Below are 23,450 nucleotides of genomic sequence, written 5' to 3' on the forward strand. Positions count from 1 at the left end.
AAATGAAATATGGATAAGTTTATGCTTTACTACTAAATTACCCTATTTATTAGATGTTTAGAGTATTAGTGTAGTTGGAAACCATTACTAATACCATTTCTTGTTTTTAATTTCTAAAACGATTATTATTTCTGAATTTACGTTGATTTAACATGTTGGTAAGGAGTTTTGTTGGTATTATTAAAGTAAAGAAAGATGGAGAAATTCGAAATTCTGTGTTTGAACAGATTAGGTTTTTATGTAAAGTTTGTTTGAACAAAAACAAAACATGCCTAGCTAGAGTAGCCTCCTATAACTCTGTTCTCAGCAGCTACTTGTTTCACTAGCAAACTTTTAAACCTCATACGTAATTTATTAAATCAATCTATTTTTCCTCTCTGACATATATTATCTATCTATAGATATATACAACACAAACCCATCCATAAACAACAAGTAGAAGAGGTTGAACAAAACAAATATATATATACTACTTGATTTGTTTTCTCATTTAAAATACCACTCTTTTGTCTTCACACTATTAGAATTTCGAGATTTCAAATGTTTTAATTTTGACCGTAGATTCGGATATAATATGAAATAAAATTGATATAAATGAAAACTACGTAAATATTTCATACATCACACTAATTAAAAACTAGAAATTTGAAAGACATAAATAAATTTAACTTGGTTGATTTCAAAATATCAACTGTTCCATATCCATATTGGGACGAAGTATCATTCAATTTATTTATCGTATTTTCCTTTAATCTGATTCAAAAAGAATTCCTTTTTTGACAACTCTTTTAATTCTTAGTTTTGTTTAAAGTCACGATATTAAAATTTTTCTTAAATTTCTTTAACTTTATGGGGAGTTAAAAATTAGACAAAATAATTGAAACGAACAGAGTATAAATGTTCAAATCAGATCAAATTGGCAACATCTATTAAGGTTTAAATGCTAGTGTGTAAAAAGAATTTTATACGACCAGATCACTTATACCATAACTATAAGTTATTTTTTATCAGAAAAATTCATTAGTAGTAATAAATTCAAGTTTAATAAACTGCCAGACAAAATTTTTTAATCTTTTTTTAAAGCAAGTCTCCTATAAGGTTAAAAGAAAAACTCCCACATATTTAGATTGTTGGTGAAATCTGCTAGTGAGTTTAAATTCTAGATGCTAGCAGTTTATTTAGAGGGTTTTATACCATAAGGCTTATACTTATAAATAATTAAATACAATTAAGTTACTTTCCATGTTAAAATATTATTCGATATTCACCCATTTCAAAATAAGTATCACTTTAATAAAATTAATAAAAATTTGACATATTTTTTAAATATTGTGGTAATAAATTATATTATTTGACCGTCGAAGTAGTAATGAATTGAAAATGAGGAAATATTATAAATTAACTAGGTTTCAATTTAAACAAGTTAAAAGTCAAAGACGATTGATAAACCATGTTATACAAAACAAAATTTAAACTAAATATTTTGAGTCTATATATAAAACAAGAGTATATATAAAACAAGATTTGCATGACTCATGTGAGCAATACTACATATATATAACAAGAGCAAACAAAAAAAAAGATATATGAATACAGTTACAGAGTCACTAATTAGCATCACTGCCGATTACATAAAAAGATCTAATAATTAATTACTAAAAGAGTAAATTTGTCACCATAATTTTCACAAAAATACATAATCTCTATGTCTAACCCTCCCTGGAAAACAAACAGCACCTTCTCTAACATTAACATCAGTGACTTAATTTTAAGGTAATGAAAATTTAATCTAGTACAAAAAAAAAAAAACAATTACAAGGGTATATAACTTTCATGTTTCTTCTTGGAAGAAAACCCTAGCTTGGTAGAGAAAAATCGACCAAACACACCTGCAAAAAAAAAAATCTAGACAACAACCCCATTAACAAGATTAATTTTTTTTAGGTGAACAAACATTACAAAAACCATAATTAAAAAAAGAAAAAGTTAAAACAAAAAAATTACAAGTGTTTTTGTGTAGAAGTAGAATATTATTTGAGAGGAATGAAGCCTGGTCCGACGCCTTTACTCCCTTTTTACATCTTGTATATATGTGTTTAATTTATTCGTTATCAACATCAATCTTGATAACGAATAACTAAATACATACAAGAGAGTAATTGTGTCGAGCCAGACAACATCCCCCTCAAACGCACCACACACATATATATAATCATCATACATAACACTATAAACCCTAACCCTATTTTTTTTTTCAGAGCCTTTTGAGAGGCTTTGAGAAAGAAAGAAAAAGAGAGATGATGATTAGGTACTCAAAAACCCTACTGAGAAGGAACCCCAAATATGCTAATTTATAGGGGGAGATACAGCCTCATGACACCTCACTTTCCAATTTTTTTTAAAAAAATTTATTATAGGTAGATTTTATTGCTATACGCTTGTTGGTAGTTCGTGTTTGTAACGCTCCTAATTAACACAAGGAAACTAAATAACTACTACTCATATTTCTACCGGTCTATTTTAATTGTCGTGCTTACTAAAATAGTCATGAGTAGCTGTTAATTTAGAGAATCTAGATATAATTAGTGAAAATTAATATTTTAATATGAAGAAAAAATATGATAAATAAAAAGAATGTCAAAATTGACTATAAATATTTATTTATTTTTATTTTTATTACTTATTATAATAAAGGAAATAAATTAATGTGACATGTGAAACAAAAAATATAACAAATAAAATAAATCGAAGAAAATACATAGGTGGGTGTTGGTTCTAATTAATTCATTTGCCACTCTATTTTGTAGAAAACATCACACCTTTTTTTGGCTCTATTTTTTGTATTTTTCTATATACCATTACCCCACCACATTTATTTATCATTATCTTTTGTCACATGAACAATGAAAATAAGGAAATTTTAGTTAGGTGGCTCCAATGTAATAAAATTGGTAAATTCAAACTCGTAATATTGAGAAGCATGGGTGTCAAAAATGAATTCAAATATAGGTAATTTATTCAGAATTTTAAGGGTTAAACTTAAGATAATTTGAATTAGGTTTAATCTCAACCCATTTAAACTTAACACATTCGAAGAGAATTCTCAATTGACCTCAATTCAATCTCTAATTTCAACTCGTTTTAAAACTTTTTATTAAAATATGTTTCTATATTGAAAGTATGAATTATTATCTATTTAACATCTTTTAGGATCTATCTATCCATTTGTTATTTTTTTAACAAAAATTTCTTGAGGGTAAGTTCAAATTGTGATTATAAAAGTTAAATATCAATATGTTAAATTATTGAGATTAATCGGGTCAAATTAGGCGGGTCAAGACCCAACCCATTTTTTAGCCCATTTGAACTCAACCCATTTGAACCCAAAGTAAATTTGAGCGGGTCAAGACCCAACACGATTTCTATTCAACCCATTTTAATACTTTCAATTTCAATCCTATCCATCCATTTGACACCCCTAGTCAGAGGTAAAGTTTTTAAAATATCGGTGCACGGATTAATAAAAAAGAGTATTAAATGAAATAGATCCTAATTTATATGAGTAAATAATTTAATATTCAGCCAATTAAGTGCATTATTCTTAAAAGATATATACATAAATACCTAATTTAATATAGAGATCGTGAATTCACGTGGTATCAAAATTAGACCTAAATCTGTCCTTTCAAGGCGGATATAGCATATTTGCCGTGGGTTCAATCATGTGGTGGAGGTAGAATCACTATGTCAGAAAATGATATTTAGCAGCAATAGTTTAATTGTTGTTAAATATACATTTTTAGTTGCAACTATCATTTTTTGTATATGTTCCTAAAGTTTTTAGAGATTGAATATAATGACATTTAACTAATGCAGATAAAGACTTTCTACACACTAATTTTCCTAAAGAGGACTTAGCTTGGTAAACCTCCTTCCGCCCCCCTAGCTGTGCCCTGAGCTCAATAGAACTCATCATTTTCGATGACATAAAGTCAGATGCGTATTCAGAATTTGGAGATGATGGATGCACTATTATGAAAAAGTGGATCTACTCAGTCTGACATTTAGATTCTTATCATTGGAAACAATTAAAATTTTAAAATTATAGATCTAAAATTGAAATGCTTAATTAATTAAAAAGTCAAAAGTGCTATCAATAACCACTTATAAAGGTGTTATCCGATTTTAGAAAGAAAAAAAAACAAGATTGATATAAATTCAAATTTCTAATCTCACTAAAAGGTGCATCCGATCATCGTCAAAATATATAATATTTCGTGTATGAGTTCACACATCTATGTTCAACAAAAATTTAAAAATATAACAATTTTGGAAAAGAAGCATAAATTCACGTGAAACCAAGTATCCCTCTTATATAGGCCTCTACATTAAGTACGCAAGTCCATGTAAAAATTACTAAATTTGTAATAAATAGTTAACTCGTACCCATTAATTCCTAATTTGCAAAACCTAGGTTCAATAGTAACAATATGAGAGAATGCTGGTTTCAGAATTATAGACTTTGAAATTACTACTATATAATAAAAATATATATAAATGATGGGTCAAGTTTTCACCAAATTTTTTTTGTAAACATTAATTTATTTTCAGCAGCTTAATCTCCTGACTCCATAAAACTGTTCTATGAATATGTGCATGAGTCATGACATTGTCATCTTCTGAAATCTAGGCAGGTGGTTACATTTTCTCTATCGTAATTTATATGACAAAATTTATTTCGACTTTAAATTTATTTTAAAAAACATTTAAAACTTATATTTGAAATAAATCAAAAATAGTTTATTATAAATTGTTTTATTTAAGTGTGAAATAAAAGGTTATAAATTAAATCAAATTATTTATTAAAAAATATGCCTTTTTTAGGATGGAATTAAAGTGAATTTCATCACATAAATTGAGACTCCAAAAATAAATATATAAAGAGTATAAGCTTGTATTCTTTCCCACAAATTTTGTAGAACGAATCATTTATTTCTCTTTTCCATAATTAACTTCTTAATGAGTCAAAATTAAAGTAAGTCGTTCGGTGATATTTTAGACTGCAACAGATTTTGTTTCAACTCCCTAGATCCAATATAAATCCAGTCAAACCTCTCTAACAATATTATTTGTCTCGATCAATATATTTTAATTCGTAATGTAACCACGAATAATATGATTATTGTTATAGCTAATAAAATATTATCACAGAAAATATTCGTCAAAAATAAATTTAATTGTACCCCGTTATTTTTTAATAGGGTCAACAACTCTCATTAACCCTAAACCTTACAATGAAAGTTTTAGCTATAATACTTTGTATACGCAACAACTTAAAACAAGAACAAAACCCCTTTCTTTTTTTTTTTTAATTTAACCCTCGTTCGAGCTTTAATTTTTTTTTTTTCTCTTCTTAACTTGAACTCACAAGGGAAACAAATCGTCAAATAAATTGTTATGTCACAATGCATTTTTCCCTTCTTCCTTTTAAATATTTTTATTTTTGCTGAATTATTCTAAAATAAAGACAAAAAAAAACAATATATTTTTTTGGAGAATAGGGAAGCTCAAAATACAATGATATTTCCTTTTCACTATGTAAAAGAAAGCATAATACAATTCTTTAATTAGAAAGTGTCAATACGTAAGCAATTCCACAATAACAAGCAATCTCCATCCTCCAATACATTTTATTTATTTTTTTATTAATTAAAACCAAAAAAAAAAAAAAGGTAAACTTTGTTTTTTTTTGACTCCCAACAAAATAAAAATGATTCGGGTTTTGTCAGCGGTAGCGGAGGACCCGGAACTCCAGAATCCAATTAGGATTCTATTAAAACCCATGAAATTAAATCCCAGTCGCAACAGTAATGGTCACGCGCCATTATGGTGACCCGGATTGAGTTGAGTTGACCCGAATCTGAATTAAATACAGGTTGTACCCACACCAACTACCTTTCGCTTAAAATTCAGAGACTAGTTAAAATTAGTGGGTCCCACTCTTAAAATTGTGGGTCCCAATGATAAGAACGGTGGTGGGAAAAAAGAGTAATAATGAGTTAATGATAAGAGGTGTCGCTCTCTTTTTGCCAGACCTTTTTTTTTTTTATATAAAAAAATGACAGCTCACTACCCACAAACTATACATTTAATAACATTTTTGAAATATAATAACTATACTCAGACATTTAAAAACGGTAGGATGTATGTGGATTTTACTAATAATTTAGTTGTTTGCGATATGACATTTGGATCTAATTTTTTTTCATGAGCTAACTTATGAGAGGAGATTTGTTCGAGTTTATATAAGGGAATCAATTTTCTATACATCTACTGATGTGGAACTTTTTAACAATTATTTAAAAGTTTTAAATTTTAGCCAAAATGATTATTCTGAAAAGAGATAAAAACCCTATTATCTTAAAGATCCGATCAAATGGAATTTGTACATATAAAACATTTGATTTACTTAATATGCAAACTCGCTTTGACTCGAGTCAATATTAGGGTTGGCAGGAGTATTTTCGACAATGGTACTATGATTCAATCCTAAAATAATAGTACTTTCTCCGCCTCATTTTATTGATATTTTTTGGATTTCGAAGTTCAAACGAGTCTAATTTTGAACGTAAATTTTTCATACATCTTTTAGACATTTTGAAATATCATTTGTTGACTTATAGTACTTTTACGTATACAAATATATAGATTTCATTTCAGAAAAATTAAAGATTTCATGCACAAATTTTCCCGTCAAACTTAAATTGTTTGACTCTTAAAAAATGAAAAGTATCACATAAATTTAGACCGAGAGATTTAATGTTCTTCTGGAGCTGTTGTGCATGTGTGTCTTGGTTGACAAGACCCATTGTGCTGTCTCATTCCATGAATAAAAAGCTATTTTTATGTTCTAATTATAACTCTATTTCAGCTACTTACATTTCATTACAAAATAAAATAATGTTTCTCTTTGTTTATTGTAGTAAAATAATAAATGGTGAGGGATTCGATTGTAGTCTTCCTCATTTTAGATTATAATCTTCTTGTTCTTTTTCTCTCTCATCATATACACTCCAAAGTCGTAAATTTCATTTATTTATTAAAAAAAAACTTTACGAAAAAGTTTCAAATATTTGAATTTCAAAATCAAATTATGCAAAATTGTTACAATATGTTTAGATTGGGTGCAGTTGCAAACGATTGAAAATTTCAATTTCATATTGAAACTTGAAGAGGAAGATGAACAATAAATTTATGTATTTTGATTTTTGTATGTCGGGTGTAAAGTTCTATATATGTTCGATATATTAAAGACAGATAACAACGTAATTGTATATTTTTGTATGTCAATTATATGTTTTACTGGTTGTTGATATCTCTATTTATACTAAAACAGATAATTTCACCCCAAACATTGTACCTCTATGTAAAATATCTCTACTTATTATATTTTAACTCGTTGAAATTCAGCTCTTGTGTGGATTTGGAACAAGTATCACGCAGAGAAATGAATACAGCCTAAAACTCCAAGCCCAACTATTTTTTGGGCAGGGTGGAACACTAGCCCATATATCGATTCAAATCATTTCGGGCAGCGTGTACCTAATCTCTTCGCACACAACACCTCATATTATCCACAACGAATCGTACACCATACATTATTGTGAAATATCACTGGATATGTTTTCTTCTCATTTCAGATTTTCTGTGTCAATAAGGAAAGAAAGAGAACAAACGAAACGCAGACAACCAGCCCAATTGGTAACAACAACAATATCACAACTTGCTAGTAATGGTTGGCCCTAAATTACATCAGTTGAAAACAGTGCATACGACCAAGGAAATATACTCAGCAAGTACTTAAGATTACACAAAAAATGGAGCAACATAAAGAAAGGGCAAAAGGAAGTATCCAACAAAATTAAAACCAATTGCCTTTTGGTGATCAGCAAGATCATGACCGTAATAAAAATGACAAGGCAAGTCATTTGTCATTTCAAACCCAATGCAAACGACAACTTAGGCCTGGATTTGTTCTTGCCCAACACTTTCATTTGCTTTGCACGCTCTTCCTCCTCTTGTTGTTTTTTCCTTCGCAAAGCCTCTTCTTTCTGTCTTTGGAGCTCTTCCAGTTCTCTATAACGCTCTTCTTCCTTCATTTGCTGCTCCATAGCTTCTCTTCTCTGAGCTTCTTCCACCTTTCGCCTCTTCTCTTCAAGCATTCTTTCCAACTCTTCTTTCTCTTTTCGAGCTTGTTCCTACATGAATAATTAACCTTTTCACTGTCGATACAACTTTAATATCAATGAAGAATGTGGTGGCCAAGCAGGACCAGTATAACTTCAAGAAAACTAAAAACCCCAGCCCCTGCCCCCTCTTTGTCCTGTTGGTGTTTTAATTTTTTTTTTTTTAATGTGTAACCTCATAGCAGGCTCATAATAGATGGAATAAAGAACAATCACAGTAAGTGCAGTATTTTCTTTTTAAATAGGATGAACATCTGGACACCATCTCGGAAGCACAAACTTGCTACATAAACTATTGACTAGAAGAACATGAAATTTATTATCCAGAGTACAAAAAACATGCTCACAGCTAATATAAAAGAAAAAGACCAAGACATGGGGTAACAGCATATTATTAAGCAAAAATTACTTGCCTCTTTTTGTTTCGACTCAATAAGAGCAGATTCCTTCTCTTTTTCAAGTTGAGCAGCAACTTCATTCACAAGTTTCTTTCTACCATCTTCTAATCGCCTTCGAATTTCAATCTTGATCTCCTCCTTGTTCAAGCTTTCATCAACTTTTCTCTTAATTGCATCTTCAACTCTTTTTGCAGTTTCTTCTTCTATTAATCTCAGTTCTGCTTCCTCTTGACGCCTGAGAGAGAAAGAGGAGTAAAAATTAGAGACGGGTAAACATTGATACAGAGAGCACGGACTCCTTTTATGTTCCCCAGATTCGTAAATAAAGAAAGAACTAACTTGCGAAGTATTGCCCTTTTTCCTCCTTAGTATATAACTAAAGGAACAACACACTGACCTCCATGTTGATATATGCACTAAATATACATGTTAATGCTTTATAGCATACCTCTACCTGAATTCTGTCCAAACAAATGAGAATCAAAACTGGTGAACAGTAGATAAACGAAGCACCCAATTGATCATCAAAATTAATTAGTGGAATATAGCAGTAACTTCCTCCAAATAAGCCTGTGGAGAAGAATGTCAAATAACCTGTAGCAATTTTTAAAGCTAATCACCAAAATACTAGATACTTTACAGCAAAAGTAGGAACTTTAAACAGAAAAGTTTCTACTTCTTAAATAGATGACCAAAATTGCCAACATGTCAGCTAAAATAGTCAGAAATGGTGACAAAAAGAAGCCTGAGCCCAATGCTTGAGTAACAAGAAACTGTTCAAGATTCAGATTAGAGCATAACAGAACTAAAGAAACTTGTTCAAGCCAACTAGAAATTGACAACAAATTTGAAGCAAATAGACATCATCCATCTACACTAAATAATGGCCAAATTAAATCTTGTCAAATGTTCCTTATTAACAAGTACATTCATGATTATGCCGGTCCTATTAACTTTTCGTGACGCTGGGTATGAAAACAACATGTTTTAGCAAATACATGTAACATCTGTCCTTGCAGTTGCCACATCTGTTGATCTAATGAAGGATAGATAAGACCATTGATGGGCAGCATGGCAGAATAACCAAACAAAGATCAAGGTGTAGTGCCTTCCTCTCTTTCTTTATCAGCCTTAAATAATTTAGCAAAAGCTGAACCAATTAAAAGGCATAACTAATTACATGCAGCACTTTGGCTGTTGTTTGTTTTGCTACTTGGTGATCCAGCTGCATTCTTTGCATTATGCTGTCTTATAACATGTACAATAGAAACTTGCAATCCACTTGCAACATAGACAGATTCAACTCCATCAACCCTATAGCCATTTACCTATTATTACAAATAATTTTATTTTTTTTTTGAAACTGGTAACTTTCTATGATTACAAATAATAAGGCAAGAAGAAGAGTGCAATAAAACCCAGATCCATTAGGCATAGCTAGAGAGCTCAGGCAAGCAGCGCTAATTGTATATCTTCTTTTTTGGGGGGTATTGTCCATGAAATTCTTTTATTCCGAGAGGAACATTACTACCTTCATGTTGAATTAGAAGGATAAGGAGGTTAGATAAAAATGTAAAGTATACAAGTGTTACAATATCATGCTACATTAAACAGTAGATGCACATTACACAACAACAATTCAAGTCTACCACACTCTACAACTATCTGCCACTCAACACTTGCAGACTAGGTTTATTTTAATTTTAGAGCTGAGCTTCCATGAACAATAAAAATCTTCTCATTTTCAGGCAATGGAGTAAAGCGCCAAAATTCCCACCATCCGATCCTACATCTACCTCATCATCAGGCACATCACAAAAATCTTTCAATTAAAGAACTGACATTCTGTTCTGTAGTCTCCAAAGGCCAGTCCATTATAACTAATCAGGAAAAAACTCTCCCGTGGCCTCAGTGTAAACATTTCTACACAAAATTCCCATTTATCCACAATACATTTCAGGAAAACAGTACAGAAACTAGAGATGTCTGCTCAAAAGTTGAAAGAGTGTATAGAAGAAGTTCTAATTCATACTCAAAACAACAGCATAGCTTACGATATGATGAGGAAGAGATGGAAAGGAAAAATACAAGACAGAAATAGCTACAGAAAATGAGAAGCTTTACAAATACAGCAGTACCTTTTCTTCTCCTCTTCATCAAGTTTATTTTTTTCACTGATACCCTTTTGCTCCTTCGATCCAATACTTGAACCAGGTGACTTACCAATAGGAGACAATGAGGTACTCCTACTTCTCTGTCTCCTATGGTTCCTTGGAGAGCGACTCTTATGACGTCTGGTGGCTGGAGAACGACTTTTGCGGCGCCTAGGGGACAATGAACGACTTCGTTTTCTGTATAAAAATGATTAACATTTAAGCAACAACATATATTGGCACTAGACAACATACACATCCCCAGACATACTAACCAGTCCTCCAAATCAATTAGATACTAAAGCATGTACAGTTACCTCATGAATTGCAAAGAATAAACTCGAGCTCCGTCTTTTATCATAGGAACAGCTAATATCACAATCGAGCAACCAATGGACACTCACCGGCACCCATGACCTGCTTGCTTCCCATGAAGGGAAGCAATTACTTCTTTTAATTTCTCACTGAAGAACATAGGTTTGCACCGGGTATTACATTTAGGTTTCTATTATTACTCTACTCATTAGGATCATGCATATCGTCGGAATTGCAATCCGACCGAGGACGAAAATTTGCAGCTGAACAGCGCAAGAATCAGCTTACAATAAAGCATATTACACCGACAACCAAAATTTTTTTAACTATGGTGATGACAGGTATTGAAAACTCTTAGTAGCAGCAACAAGTCAATTCGACAAGTACATAACTTGATTTTGTAGATATCCACTAACTCATAAAATAAAAGACTAGTGGATTTTGATGAGCAAATACCAATCTGAACAAAATGAAGTCAATATAGCAGCAGAAGCACAAAACACATCTGCACCCCCAATCTCCCCGCTTTAAAACAGAGCTTTAGATATCCAGTGATGGAAATTGACCAAATGAAATGAAAATTGAGGTATTTTATTAAAAGAAAGGTTAAAGTTCTGAAACTTATTTATCAGTCGGCGTGACATAGTGCTACAGAAATGCACCAGTCACTAAAAATTCCTCTTAAAGTCTTTAAAATACAAGCAAAAATAATCAATCATCAATCCCACCACATCTTAGACCAATGTTGTCATTACGAAATCCTAAAATCCTTTTGATCAACGCAGCAAGTCCATCCAATAAACGGTAGACAAAAACCAACAGTTATCAAGAATCAAACACGTACACATTGCCTGAACAAACTGTAAGTGAATCAGCAAACACATGTGAGGTTTATTAGAATAATAAAACAACAAATCCTTGTACATACAAAAAAAAACATACAAACCAAAGACATTAACATAAGGAGAAAATCCATATATGTCAAATCCATAAATCAATTTATGCCAATGGGTATCACCTGCTATAAGCATAAGGGGATCTGCTTCTATCTCTCCTGCTTCTTCTGCTATGTCTGCGCACCACAGGCGAGGGTGACCGTGAATATCTCCTCTTATATGCTGGCGACCTCGACCTAGACCTTGAAATATCCCTATCCCTACCTCTACCCATCTCTTCCTCAATTAGTTATATCTAAAAAGCCACAAATTCACCTGCAATAAGAAGAATCAGAACCCACCTAAACAATTCAAAGACCATTAGACCAACAACAATACAAAGAATAAGCTTCACAAACCACAACAATTCCAAAAACAAGCATTAACTTTAGACCAAAACGAAATAATATTAACAAGAATCAAAACCCCATCTGCCCAAACCAAGTTCAAACCTTATACCAAACAAAAAAAAGCTAAAGTATCAAACTTTATCCACTAAAATAATAATCAAATTGAAGAAGCTATATATATAGTGAAAATTACCTGTTATAACAAAGAAAGAATGGATCTTTCCGGAAGCATAACGAGAAAATAAACCCTAAAAAGTGGAAGGAAGTGAGATATATTTTGTGGGTCTTTTCTCTGTTTTTCAGGGCCGAATGAATGGTTGAACTACACACAAATGGGAGTTTTCTTGTACAAAGCAAATACACAGAAAGATGAGAGATTATGGATGGAGTCGCTTGCTAAGGAAGATGAGCGATGACTCTACCCAACGGAAAAAGGGCCAAAAAAACATAAATAGAAAAAGAAACAATATTGAATCATTAGGGGAAAATAATGGCCAAAAAGATAAATTTGCCCAAATCAGACCAATTTTTTTTTTTCGTTTTTCATTAGACATAGGACTCTTCAATATTATATTTAGGGGAATGGACATGGTAAATAATTTTTTACTAATATAGAACATATGAGATATTAATTAGAAGAAAATTTTAATTATATTTAAAAATTTATTTTATTTGTGTATTTATCTATCTTCACTTATATTGATTTTATATAATCTAAAAATGTTATCTAAAAATTACGGTAAAATGGTGAACTCATCAACTTAGATCAAACTCTTCAATTATTATTACGGATCAATGGTTCAAATTGAAACTTTAAAACCCAAAACTCAAACTCAAGCGTCAAGGGCTAAAATGTATTACGATTCTACCCCTTTTTACACCCACTCCATACAACAAGCTTTCTTGGCTGATTCTTTGAAGCGGGTGGATGTATGTAGCCTTACCCTTACGTTGTAAAGGTAGAGACGAAAACTACTATGTCGATTGGAAAAAAAAAATTGTTGAAGATTAATTTGACATGGTAGCAAAGATGTTTACAAATACAAAACATCCAGAGGAAATTCTTCGAACAGGCACAATCTTAGAAAAACAATAAAATTATACACTGGCAAAGATAACACTAGAAGTATGGATAAGATCCTCAAAGTACAGATGTCTTGAATCACACTCTGTGACATCCAAAGTTTCAATTGTACATGACCAAACATCTATGCCAGTTCACAGAAATGCATCCTTCTCAAGCAGCTTTAGGACATCCTGCTGGTTGTTGAGTTTGGCAACATCAATTGGCGTCTTCCCGTCCAAGTTTTGAAGAGTTCTGCACAAACAAAGGAATAACTTTTACTTCGACTTGCATGTGTTAAGCATATAGTGTTTCATCAAATCTAGTATATTGGACGAGAAAATAATTCACAATTAGATATGTGAGGGAAAACCAGTATCAGCAGGATTGTAGAAAAGTAAAACATACACAGCGGCTCCGTTCTCCAGCAGCAGTGCTACACACTCCTTCCTACCATATCCAGCAGCGTAGTGAAGAGCAGTATTCTTGTTCTTGTCCAATGCATCAACCTTTGCCCCAGCTTCAACAAGGAGCTGAGCACACTTCTCCTGAAAGAAATAAAATAAACCACTTTAGCTCAGAAGAAATTTGATGAAACATTGGCTTTACTTCAACGGTAATATACTCTCAAATAACATCTAATCAACCTTAAACCTCCTATCTCGACAATATGGAAATTTCCTTATACGAGGATGTTGAAACTTTTCATTTCCTTTTTTTTTTCCTGATTGACGACTGCTGGTAAAATGATACTGTTATTGTGCCCCTCAATCCATCCCGGAAAAGTATATAATACTTATTGTTAATTAGGTAAAAGTAAACCCGAAGAAGTATATAATGATTTCCTAGCTCTGAATCTGAAGCAAAAAGAGAGCTTACCAAAACAGTTTAATAAAGAAAAGAAACAATGTATCATAACTCTATACCAAACCCGTACCATCAAGCGTGGCTACACACCTCTACAGCTGAAATTCTAAAATTGGCAAAACATCTGCTGTTCAGACTTAAATTGCTAAGGCTAAACAAGCTGAAAAAAAATATATAAGAGTTCCGAAGTACACAAATTCTAAGGGAGAAGTAATTGGTGCTTTTAGAAAGACTTGATTCCTGAAAGAAAGCTTCGGAACTTTGATAGCTTCATAAGAAAGCCAAAAAGGATCACCTAGAAAGCTGGAAATATTTAGGTAGCAAACTGAAACATATGGCATACATGAATATACTGAAGGTCATATATGAACATCATATCGATCAACTTCTTACCTCGCCATATCCACAAGCAAAATGCAATGCTGTCCTTCCTTCTGAATCTTCTTCATCTTTGTCAGCACCAGCAGCTAGTGCTGCCTTCAAGCCCTAAACTCCAATTAAAGAAATTATTTATTTAGATGGACAATACTGTAAGTCTCGAATGTGATCATGGGTATAGTTCAATTTTAAGGTAAAAGAAAATACAGGCATAGGCATATTGACACAAAATTGCTTTCTGATATAACAAAAAATTAACAGGATTGTTCATAATAAAAGCAAAGAGAAAAATAATGTTTTATTTGCCAAAGTGTAACTATAATGTTCACATCAAAAGGATCATAAGCGTAATTAAGGAACACATCTTGCATGCATGGAGTTGACAGAAGGGTAATCTCAGACTAGAAGGGGAAGGGATTTCAAACAAGTTAAAGGTTTCTGAACTAAATCGCAAAATAGAACTACCACATCCCTACGTTTAAGCCCCAACAGCAAAAGGAAGTTGAATTTAAAAGGCACCTCTGCATCACCAACACTAGCACACTGATGAACAACAGATTCATCTTCATTTGCCTCTTCTGTTTCATCTGGCCCAGGTATTCCAGAAGAGGTAGCACCCTCTCCTCCAGCAGCAAAACCCATTGCTTCACCAATCTTCTTCAGAACATCTTGATCGTTCCAATACCTGAAAAAAGGAAGGAAAAGAAAACCAACCATTACAGTCGTTACGCCTAACAGAAAAGGCAACATACCCCAGAAAAAAGGCTACAGATATCAGCAAAAGTGTCACAGATTCCCCTCAAGCCAGAAGCTTAGTAAATTAAACTATTACATGTTCATTTATCACCTTACTGTTACAGACAAAAAGTTTCCTGCAATATTAGTATTTGTGGCGCTGTGTTCATTTTAGAACTTTAAAATGTGACAAGGATAAAAATTTTGAATATATTCTTTAAAGGTTGAAATTATGGTTAGATTCATTTAAATTAGCTTAGTGAAGTCACATGCTTAATAAAGTATAGGATATCACTTAAGTTCTGGTTGACCAGAAGCGAGAAGGGAATAATTAACGTCACTTAACGCAACCTAAATCAGAACAAATAGGAGATATGACCTCATCATTGCAGCTGGTCCTCCGCTCTCTATCTCTTCCAAGATTGGTTTGAGTGATGGGTCTTCTTTGATGCGCGCCATCCGTTCTTCAAGTTGCTCCTTCTGAGCAGGGTTTGACAAACTCTCAAGCATGCCAGACATGGATGGATCCTGAAGTAAAACAAGTAAACAAATCATGTGCCAATCACTCAAGAAGAAACATTTCTCATTAAGAAATCCAGTGGCTCGTACAACATGAGGCAAAAAGATACCTGCATCAATGCATTACCAAGCCGCTCAGCCATGGTCATAAACTGAGGATTTTGCATAACCTGTTGCATTGTAGAGTAGTATTGTTGGCTATCAAAGTTGGGAACACTTTCTTCCACTGCTGCACCTTGAAAGGTCTTCTGCAGCTGCTCTGCCATCTGATTAAATGCAGGGTCTTTTGCAATCTGCTCCGCTAGTTCTTTGATACTAGGGTCCTACATCAGCCACAACATAAAAGAAATGTGCAGAATAAACCAAAAGACACTATATAAATAATTCAAAGTTTGTTAATCAATAAAAATAAAATGACAAGAAAGGCAGCAAAATTAAAAGTATAATTGATTGCAAGTTGATGGTAATAGAACTTTTTTTTTGCATTACTAAGATATAATTTTAATAGGTTATCACCAAGTGCGGGAGCTTTGTTTTTGCATCTAAGTAGTTTGTAACCCACTTGTACTTTCACATCTCAAATACCATGTATTCGACCAAAATGAAATTAAATATGTAATTATATTTACTATTTAAAATATTTGAACATAACAGAACTTTTATTCTGCATAGAAACGTGTATGTACATTGAGAAGTCCAGACATGGCTGAGAAATCAAAGGGATTTTGGACTCCAGCTCCAGCCGCAGCAGATGCTGTTCTCCCCTCTCCTGATGGTGCTTCCACGGTAGAAGACTCAGGAGATTTTTTACTCTCAGCTGCCCCAGACTTCTCATCTGAAAAAAAGAAAAATTGAACTTTCTTCAAAGTGTGTTCCACATAGCAATTACTTTTTCTAGCAGAAAGAACTCATATCAAGACAACTTTCTAGAGCACTCATGATGCTATAAAAGTGTCATCATTGGTAGGAGGTACAAGAAGTTGTAAAGCTCAAAATACTAGCAATGTGATAATTCCAAGTCATGAGAAAATATAAAATAAATAAAATCTACAAAAAACGATGTTCCAAAACAACGATAGACAGCAGGCAACCAACATTCAGACAACTACAAGTATTCATTCTGGCATCCTGATCCTGACCCATAGATATACGAAAGTGCACACATGCCTATTATAGTCAACCTCAATCAGTTTGGACTGAGGCGTAATCATATTTGGTCATACTCACATTTTTTGTTTAAGTCATATGTATCAACCAATGAACTGATAAAAAAAACATAATATGCACCAATTAAGAGAGTAGTATTATTAGAGGTTGAGACATGCCTTCCAACCAAGTTTGTAGCACTGTCAACTCTGTTTGTCTAAGTGACTTTTAATCAAATATAAGTTGCACACTTTTTGCTTGATTCCACAGCATCAAAACAAATCTAAATTTTCACATGATTGCTTCTTCATTCAGCATATTCTACTAAATATATCAAGACGAAAATTACTTCAAATCAATTCGATTAAATAACTCAAATAGCTAATGTCAATGTAATCATCCCCACTTTCATCCACACACTTATCCCTGAGGTCAACTCTCCTCACATTCAAGAATAGCTTTTTGGTATTAAGTTCATTCATATACTAAAATCCACATACAACTACTATGCACGTTAAACATTCACTATTAAATCAATCAATCAAAAGGGCGATGACTTATACCTTTGGATGCAGTCGGCAAAACCTTCTCTCCCTGAAATAATGAAATTAAAGCTATATGAATCAAAAACCAAGAAAAAACAAAAACCCAGAAAGGTAAAAACATACAAATATCAAGAAACAAGATTCTTTGACGAAAACAAAAGCAATCCCCAGAAACCCTCAAAAATCTCAAAACCCCCAATTCAAAAAATCCAATCTTAAATCAAGAAGGGAAAACAAGATTTGATTTGAATTAAAACAAAATGAAATTGAAGTGTGATGACATACCTCAGACATGGCTACAAAGAGATAGAGAAGTGAAAGAAAAAAAAAAGGTGAGAGTATTTGAGTAAATGGGGAGATTTGGGGTTAGAGAAAAATCAAAAGGGTTTTTGTGTGTGACACAGATAATGATAAAATTGACAGATGGACTTGTTCAATTATCAAGAAAACCTTATACTATATTTTTGTTTTTGTGATATAATGAGTGGGCCACATCAATCTTCAAAATGAATGGCACCCATATGCTTTCTTTAGATTCTCCATTTTTGGGCTTTCCTCAGAGACTATACATTCATATATTGGGCCTAAAATATAAGGCCCTAACTTTGACAAAAAAAATTGGGTATATTTTGATGAATCATAGAGGAAACAGACTCTGTTTCAGTGAAAAGATTATTCAATTACTCGTCGATAGTATTTAAGAATATAGATATCATTAGAAAATAGCAGCGGTTTAGAAATTAGAACAACGGGGTATTCAGGTAAAATAGTTTGGATTGGGAATCTAATCACGATATAAAGGAAATATTAGATTTAATCTAATTTGAATAAATACTTTACCTAATAGATCCAATTTATATAATCTTTTTTAAAGTTAAATACCCGGCAATTCAACTCTTTAAATCACAAATACCCAACGGATATATTTGTGTCTAATTAGTATATTCATAGGTGGTCCTTTTTTTTCTCTTCTCGCAATTTGTGAATCTATTAGACTATAATCGAATATCTCTTCTAAGCAAAATGAAAAACTTTAAGAGAAAATGTTAAAGAGTAAAATTTTTTAAAAAAATAATTAAACATTCGATACTTATCTAATAATTTGTTAATTCCAAGGGCCAAATTTGCATAATTTATGAAATTAAATCTCCTTATGACATACAATCTGTTATAGTCATATTCACACATATATATATATATATGTTATAATCTTTGTTTATTGAACTTCAGACTTTCAAATAACACTTCTTTAAGTTCCACTCTCAATAGTCAATACAACCAACTTTGTATATGTATATATATATATTATGTGAGATTTCACTAATAATTTATTTCCAATCCTTATAGAAGTAAAACAATACAAATATACTCACTGGTTAATTTATAACCAACCACACTATATAGCTCACAAGTTACAATATATGTAATTATATATACTTTTATTTGGTGAGTTTCTTCATGATGTTTTCTTGGAATTATTCTTGGCATAGGTCTTGAAGTAAAAGTTGAGAAAAAGTGCTAAAAGTGAAACATTGAAACAGATAGTGTAGAACCAAATATCAATTCCAGAGCACCCAAACTCACTTGTCAAGTGATAATACATCACTGCCCCAAAACACACAAAACAAAACATGAACTGACCAATTTGTACATTAGTCACCAATTTCTTCCACTTTGGCCTTTTTCCAATAGCAAATAAGAAATAATAAGCATACATTAGTACATGAACCGAAGAATTAGTGATCACCCCAACATGCCACATGGATTGCCCACTTGCAACACCAAAATAACAAAAGAGTGGCACCAATGCATGGTGGTACACGTGGAGGAACGAGAGTCGTCGAGATCTCGACCTACTTAGTAGGATTAAAAGAGTGTCTAAAAATTCAAAAATTTTGGAAATATAAAATACGTAGCTCCAAAAAACAATGGGTCCTTGAAGAAGGGCATTTTCGTAATTTAACCTATTATGACAGATGATCCAATTCCAATCATGGATATTGGCGGCCATCTCGTGGATGACTGAGACGCCGCATCCAAGGACCATGATAAGCGAGAGGATACAAAGGATGAAGCTGTGAGTGGCGGTGATACAACGGAGGATGGTGGTGGAAACGATGGGAAGGAGTGATGGAAAACGAAGAGATAATAGAGTAAAAGACAAATAAATTAAGATCGAAAATATTGAAAATAACAAAGTGGCACCAAAAGTTTGTCCATGCTTAAACTCAAATTGACTAATAATTGGGTGGCCAACTAGCCAATAGTGGACTATATTAGTGTCAAGATCTTTCATTATTTTTTTATGATATAATAATGAAGAGATGGACGTTGTAGTTATATAATATGGAGAAGGAAAATATATAGGTGTTTGGATAAGAGTATAACAAACAGCTAGAAATTGGCGCCAACCATTTTACTATTGTTTAAAGTTGCCTAATTACATTGTACCTGCCATTATACAGATAATAAAAATTCGGTCAAGTATAATTAGGTTAAGTAATGTCTAATAATTTTATAGATTTATGTCATGCGTACTATTTAATAATTTATGGTTGAGATTCATTTAAATTATATACTCATTTTAATAATAAAAATAAAATCGTTAATTAATTTTATTGATTTAAACTATCAAATAAAATACTAAGTGTACTATAGCTAATATTTTCAAGAAAAAAATAAGATTAGCGGAAATATGCGGACTTTTCGACTTTTTTACCTGTCAAACCTCGTACTTGTATTGGATTTTTTAAATCATATTAATTTTAAAGAATCCGACACTTTTGAAGAATCTGAATAAATATATTTTTATAATTATTTGAAAACCTCCAAATAAGTTTTTTTTAAAAAATGTATTATCATGTTCTTTAGTTGAATTATCATTAAGAACTCAATGATAATTTTAAGTTTGATCTATTTTTGGAGATTATTTCAGAATTTGGAGAAAAACATGTGTGAAATTACTCAAGAAGAAGTTTGGCGGGTAAAAAGTCAGGAAGTACGCATATTGTCAATCTTAAAATTTTTTTCTTTAAAATATAGCTTGGGTACACTTAATTGCTTTATTTGATAGTTTTCAAAAATAAAAAGAGTTGACAATTTTGTTATTTTATTATTATAATGAGTATATAATATAAATGGATCTCAACTATAAATTGTTATATAGTACACATGGCATAAATCTATAAAGCTATTAAACATTACTTGACCTAATTATACTTGCTCGAATCTTTATCTAGACTCTCCGATGGATTTAAAATTAATGTAGACAACTATTTAGTAGGTGCTTACACTACTTATTACTGTATATAATTTAAATTAATATACTCTAATTGCATTGAAAGATTTGGTCATGTGTATATTTCTCTTTCAATATTGCACATAATATTAATTAGGATAAAATTTCCTTATATGGTGGGAGATGGAATTAATGAATTGCCAAACTTTCGGTAGAATCTGCTGCAATAAACTGTTAGTCATAGTTTTCCCTAAATGTGGTCATATTTTAATTAGTTTGCATTAATAATAAGTATGAATTTATTTATTATTTTTGAAGATCACAGAGTTTATAATTGACAAATAAAAATGGAGTAATAATTTCTTTGCCATTGTTATAAGTAAGACATAGTAATATATACTTTAGCATTGTTTAATATATATATATTAGTAAATGTGGTATCGTTTTATTTTTTGTTTGGTAGAATATTGAGCCTTATACATCATATATTTAGTGTTTTAAGGTGGATAACTAATATATACTAGCAAATTATGATCTTTGCAATAAATATATGAATTATTAATGCATGAATAAACATGGATGTTAAAGACATAACAATTCGTAATGTATCAAATTAAATAATAAATAAAAAATAGTTTCATCATAACTAATTTTAGCATTACTTATCTCAATGTTATTATAATATATATTTTATACAATATACCCTCTAACAAACAACTTATAATTAATAATATAATATAATCAAACACATAATTAGATTTGATTCTTCTCTCTTATATTGCTTATAAGATAATATTAATGATTTTATAACAATAACAATAACATTTGTTTGTGCAACGATTTAAAAAAAAAAAATAACAAACTCGCTGCATAAGCAATTATTTTTATTTTATTTTTTAAAAAATATTTTTTAAAACATTTCTAGCAGACTGAGCAATAAATTTACCCAAAAAAATAAAAGAAAAAGAAAAAACCCATTGGCCGGGTAGCGAGAAACAAAGAAAAATGGATATATATTGTTAGAACAAATGAACAAGAATGATAAAATTACAAGGAATACAAAATAAAATTTGCTTGGCTTAGAGGCACGTTAATACGTTTCTTGAAGATAGTTGGAGTCTCTCCCACGAGCAATCGGAAGAATAAATAACAACTCTATCTTTGAGATTCAACTAAGCCACAAAACAAGTAGCATTCAACAATGTTGCTCTTCTATTCTTGAATTGGTGATTTCACCTTTTGATCAATGTCTCACAAGTGTTTTCAAGGAAAAGTACTTTTGTTTGAATGTTTATCTTTTTCAACCAAAAGAAACTCAATTTATAGAATAAAAAGTTTTGCAAGAATTTTTTTTTTAGTTAATAGAATTTATTAGGTTCATGAATTGGAAACAAAAAAAATTATCTTTCAAAAATCCATAATGTAGAATTATAAAAAAAAAAAAAAACTTCTTGCAAATGTTTATAACATAGAATTAAAATAAATGAATGTTACAACTTACATTCATGTATTTGTTATTTCAAAACGGATGAATTTATTTCAAAATTGATTGAAACACTAACTCTTAGTTATATCTCACATGATTGTGCAGCGAGATTGTCTTAAATTTTACGCTATTAACGGTGGTTAAAATCACAAACATATCTAGCTTCCAATTATTCCTTTTGGTTAAAAAAAAATAGACAAGTGTTAAAAACATATTAAATTTTTTTTTTTAGTTACATACCTAAACTATTGAGAGAGCGAGTTTCATACCTAATTATGCCTATTAATTTGGTTTATTGTCAGAGTGAGAGACAAATATGTTTTAGTTTTTGGACTACAAAAATATCAATGTCCAAAAATATGACGAAGGTTATCTATATACCATTTACGATAACTCAGAAATATATTTTTCCTTTTCCCTTAGCTGTTATTGTCATCTCAAAAAGTTATGGTAAAGTAATGGTTTATAAGTACTTCTTTATGTTAATCAAATTAAAGGTTTTGAATTTGAGTGGTGATCAATATGAAATCACCTTTGAAATTTAGACTTCAAAATAAATATCAAGCACCGAATAGAAAATCAAAAGAATTCACTATAAATATTTTAACGAGACAACAATTGCTACTGCACATATAGGCTACATTACTTTCGGATTGAATATTGATACCTAAATAAAAATCCAGGTGATTTTGTATATGTGAAAATGCAATACTCAATTTTCCAGTACTTGCAACCTGAGAATATCTAATGTACAAATATTTGCATTATGAAGTTAATCTTCTTATCTTTATCTCACACATTTTCTTCATTTATTTCAACACATCTCTCGATTATGATCTAATTTATTTTCTTGTACCAATTACTTTGAAATTATTTTGTCAATGAATTTCGATGAAACTTGAATTCAGGGTGTGATTATAGTAGTGACCCAATGCTGACAAGAGATTAGGGCCACTAGTATTTATTACATCTCAATTTTTTATACGTAAACAATAACTTTTTGATGTAATTGGCCACCTCCAATAAGCATTAATTATAAATCACACTACCCACAAAATTGCCCCTCTGTAGGATGA

The 23,450-nt window shown here is 31.3% G+C and overlaps 2 protein-coding genes across 5 annotated transcripts; both read right to left on the bottom strand.

Annotated features, from left to right (window-relative positions):
- Positions 1-7,737: 7,737 nt before the first annotated feature.
- Positions 7,738-12,921, bottom strand: LOC107003780 (uncharacterized protein At1g10890). Of its 4 annotated transcripts, none has more exons than XM_015202060.2 (5): positions 12,591-12,876; positions 11,115-12,323; positions 10,783-10,995; positions 8,660-8,879; positions 7,738-8,258 (listed from the first exon to the last, which is right to left on the bottom strand). In XM_015202060.2, exons 2-5 carry the CDS (start codon positions 11,156-11,158, stop codon positions 7,992-7,994), a joined length of 744 nt encoding a protein of 247 aa, XP_015057546.1. In that variant the 5' UTR covers positions 11,159-12,323; positions 12,591-12,876; the 3' UTR covers positions 7,738-7,991. The 4 variants fall into 4 exon arrangements, 3 of the variants coding, with proteins under 3 accessions (XP_015057546.1, XP_015057543.1, XP_015057551.1); XM_015202057.2 differs by having other exon boundaries at positions 12,131-12,323; positions 12,591-12,875; XM_015202065.2 differs by lacking the exon at positions 12,591-12,876 and having other exon boundaries at positions 11,115-11,972; positions 12,131-12,271.
- A 460-nt stretch (positions 12,922-13,381) lies between these two features.
- LOC107005068 (ankyrin repeat domain-containing protein 2B-like) lies at positions 13,382-18,042 on the bottom strand. Its single transcript, XM_015203556.2, has 9 exons — positions 17,936-18,042; positions 17,669-17,699; positions 16,646-16,794; positions 16,070-16,282; positions 15,820-15,968; positions 15,225-15,390; positions 14,721-14,813; positions 13,869-14,008; positions 13,382-13,715 (listed from the first exon to the last, which is right to left on the bottom strand). Exons 1-9 carry the CDS (start codon positions 17,942-17,944, stop codon positions 13,616-13,618), a joined length of 1,050 nt encoding a protein of 349 aa, XP_015059042.1. The 5' UTR covers positions 17,945-18,042; the 3' UTR covers positions 13,382-13,615.
- Between the last annotated feature and the right edge of the window lie 5,408 nt (positions 18,043-23,450).

The sequence above is a fragment of the Solanum pennellii genome, chromosome 1, assembly GCF_001406875.1.
Source record: "Solanum pennellii chromosome 1, SPENNV200".
In the NCBI taxonomy this organism is placed as follows: Eukaryota; Viridiplantae; Streptophyta; class Magnoliopsida; order Solanales; family Solanaceae; genus Solanum; species Solanum pennellii.

What these genes read in the sequence shown, in the direction of transcription:
- LOC107003780 (XM_015202057.2), bottom strand. Translation starts at nt 12,282, where the DNA reads ATGGGTAGAGGTAGGGATAGGGATATTTCAAGGTCTAGGTCGAGGTCG. An exon ending in TCCCCTTATGCTTATAGCAG is followed by an intron (nt 10,996 to 12,130) that starts GTGATACCCATT and finishes ATTTTTATACAG; the next exon opens with AAAACGAAGTCGTTCATTGT. An exon ending in GATGAAGAGGAGAAGAAAAG is followed by an intron (nt 8,880 to 10,782) that starts GTACTGCTGTAT and finishes TTTCTCTCTCAG; the next exon opens with GCGTCAAGAGGAAGCAGAAC.
- LOC107005068 (XM_015203556.2), bottom strand. An exon ending in TTTGCCGACTGCATCCAAAG is followed by an intron (nt 16,795 to 17,668) that starts GTATAAGTCATC and finishes TCTTTTTTTCAG; the next exon opens with ATGAGAAGTCTGGGGCAGCT. An exon ending in GGACCAGCTGCAATGATGAG is followed by an intron (nt 15,391 to 15,819) that starts GTCATATCTCCT and finishes TCCTTTTTTCAG; the next exon opens with GTATTGGAACGATCAAGATG.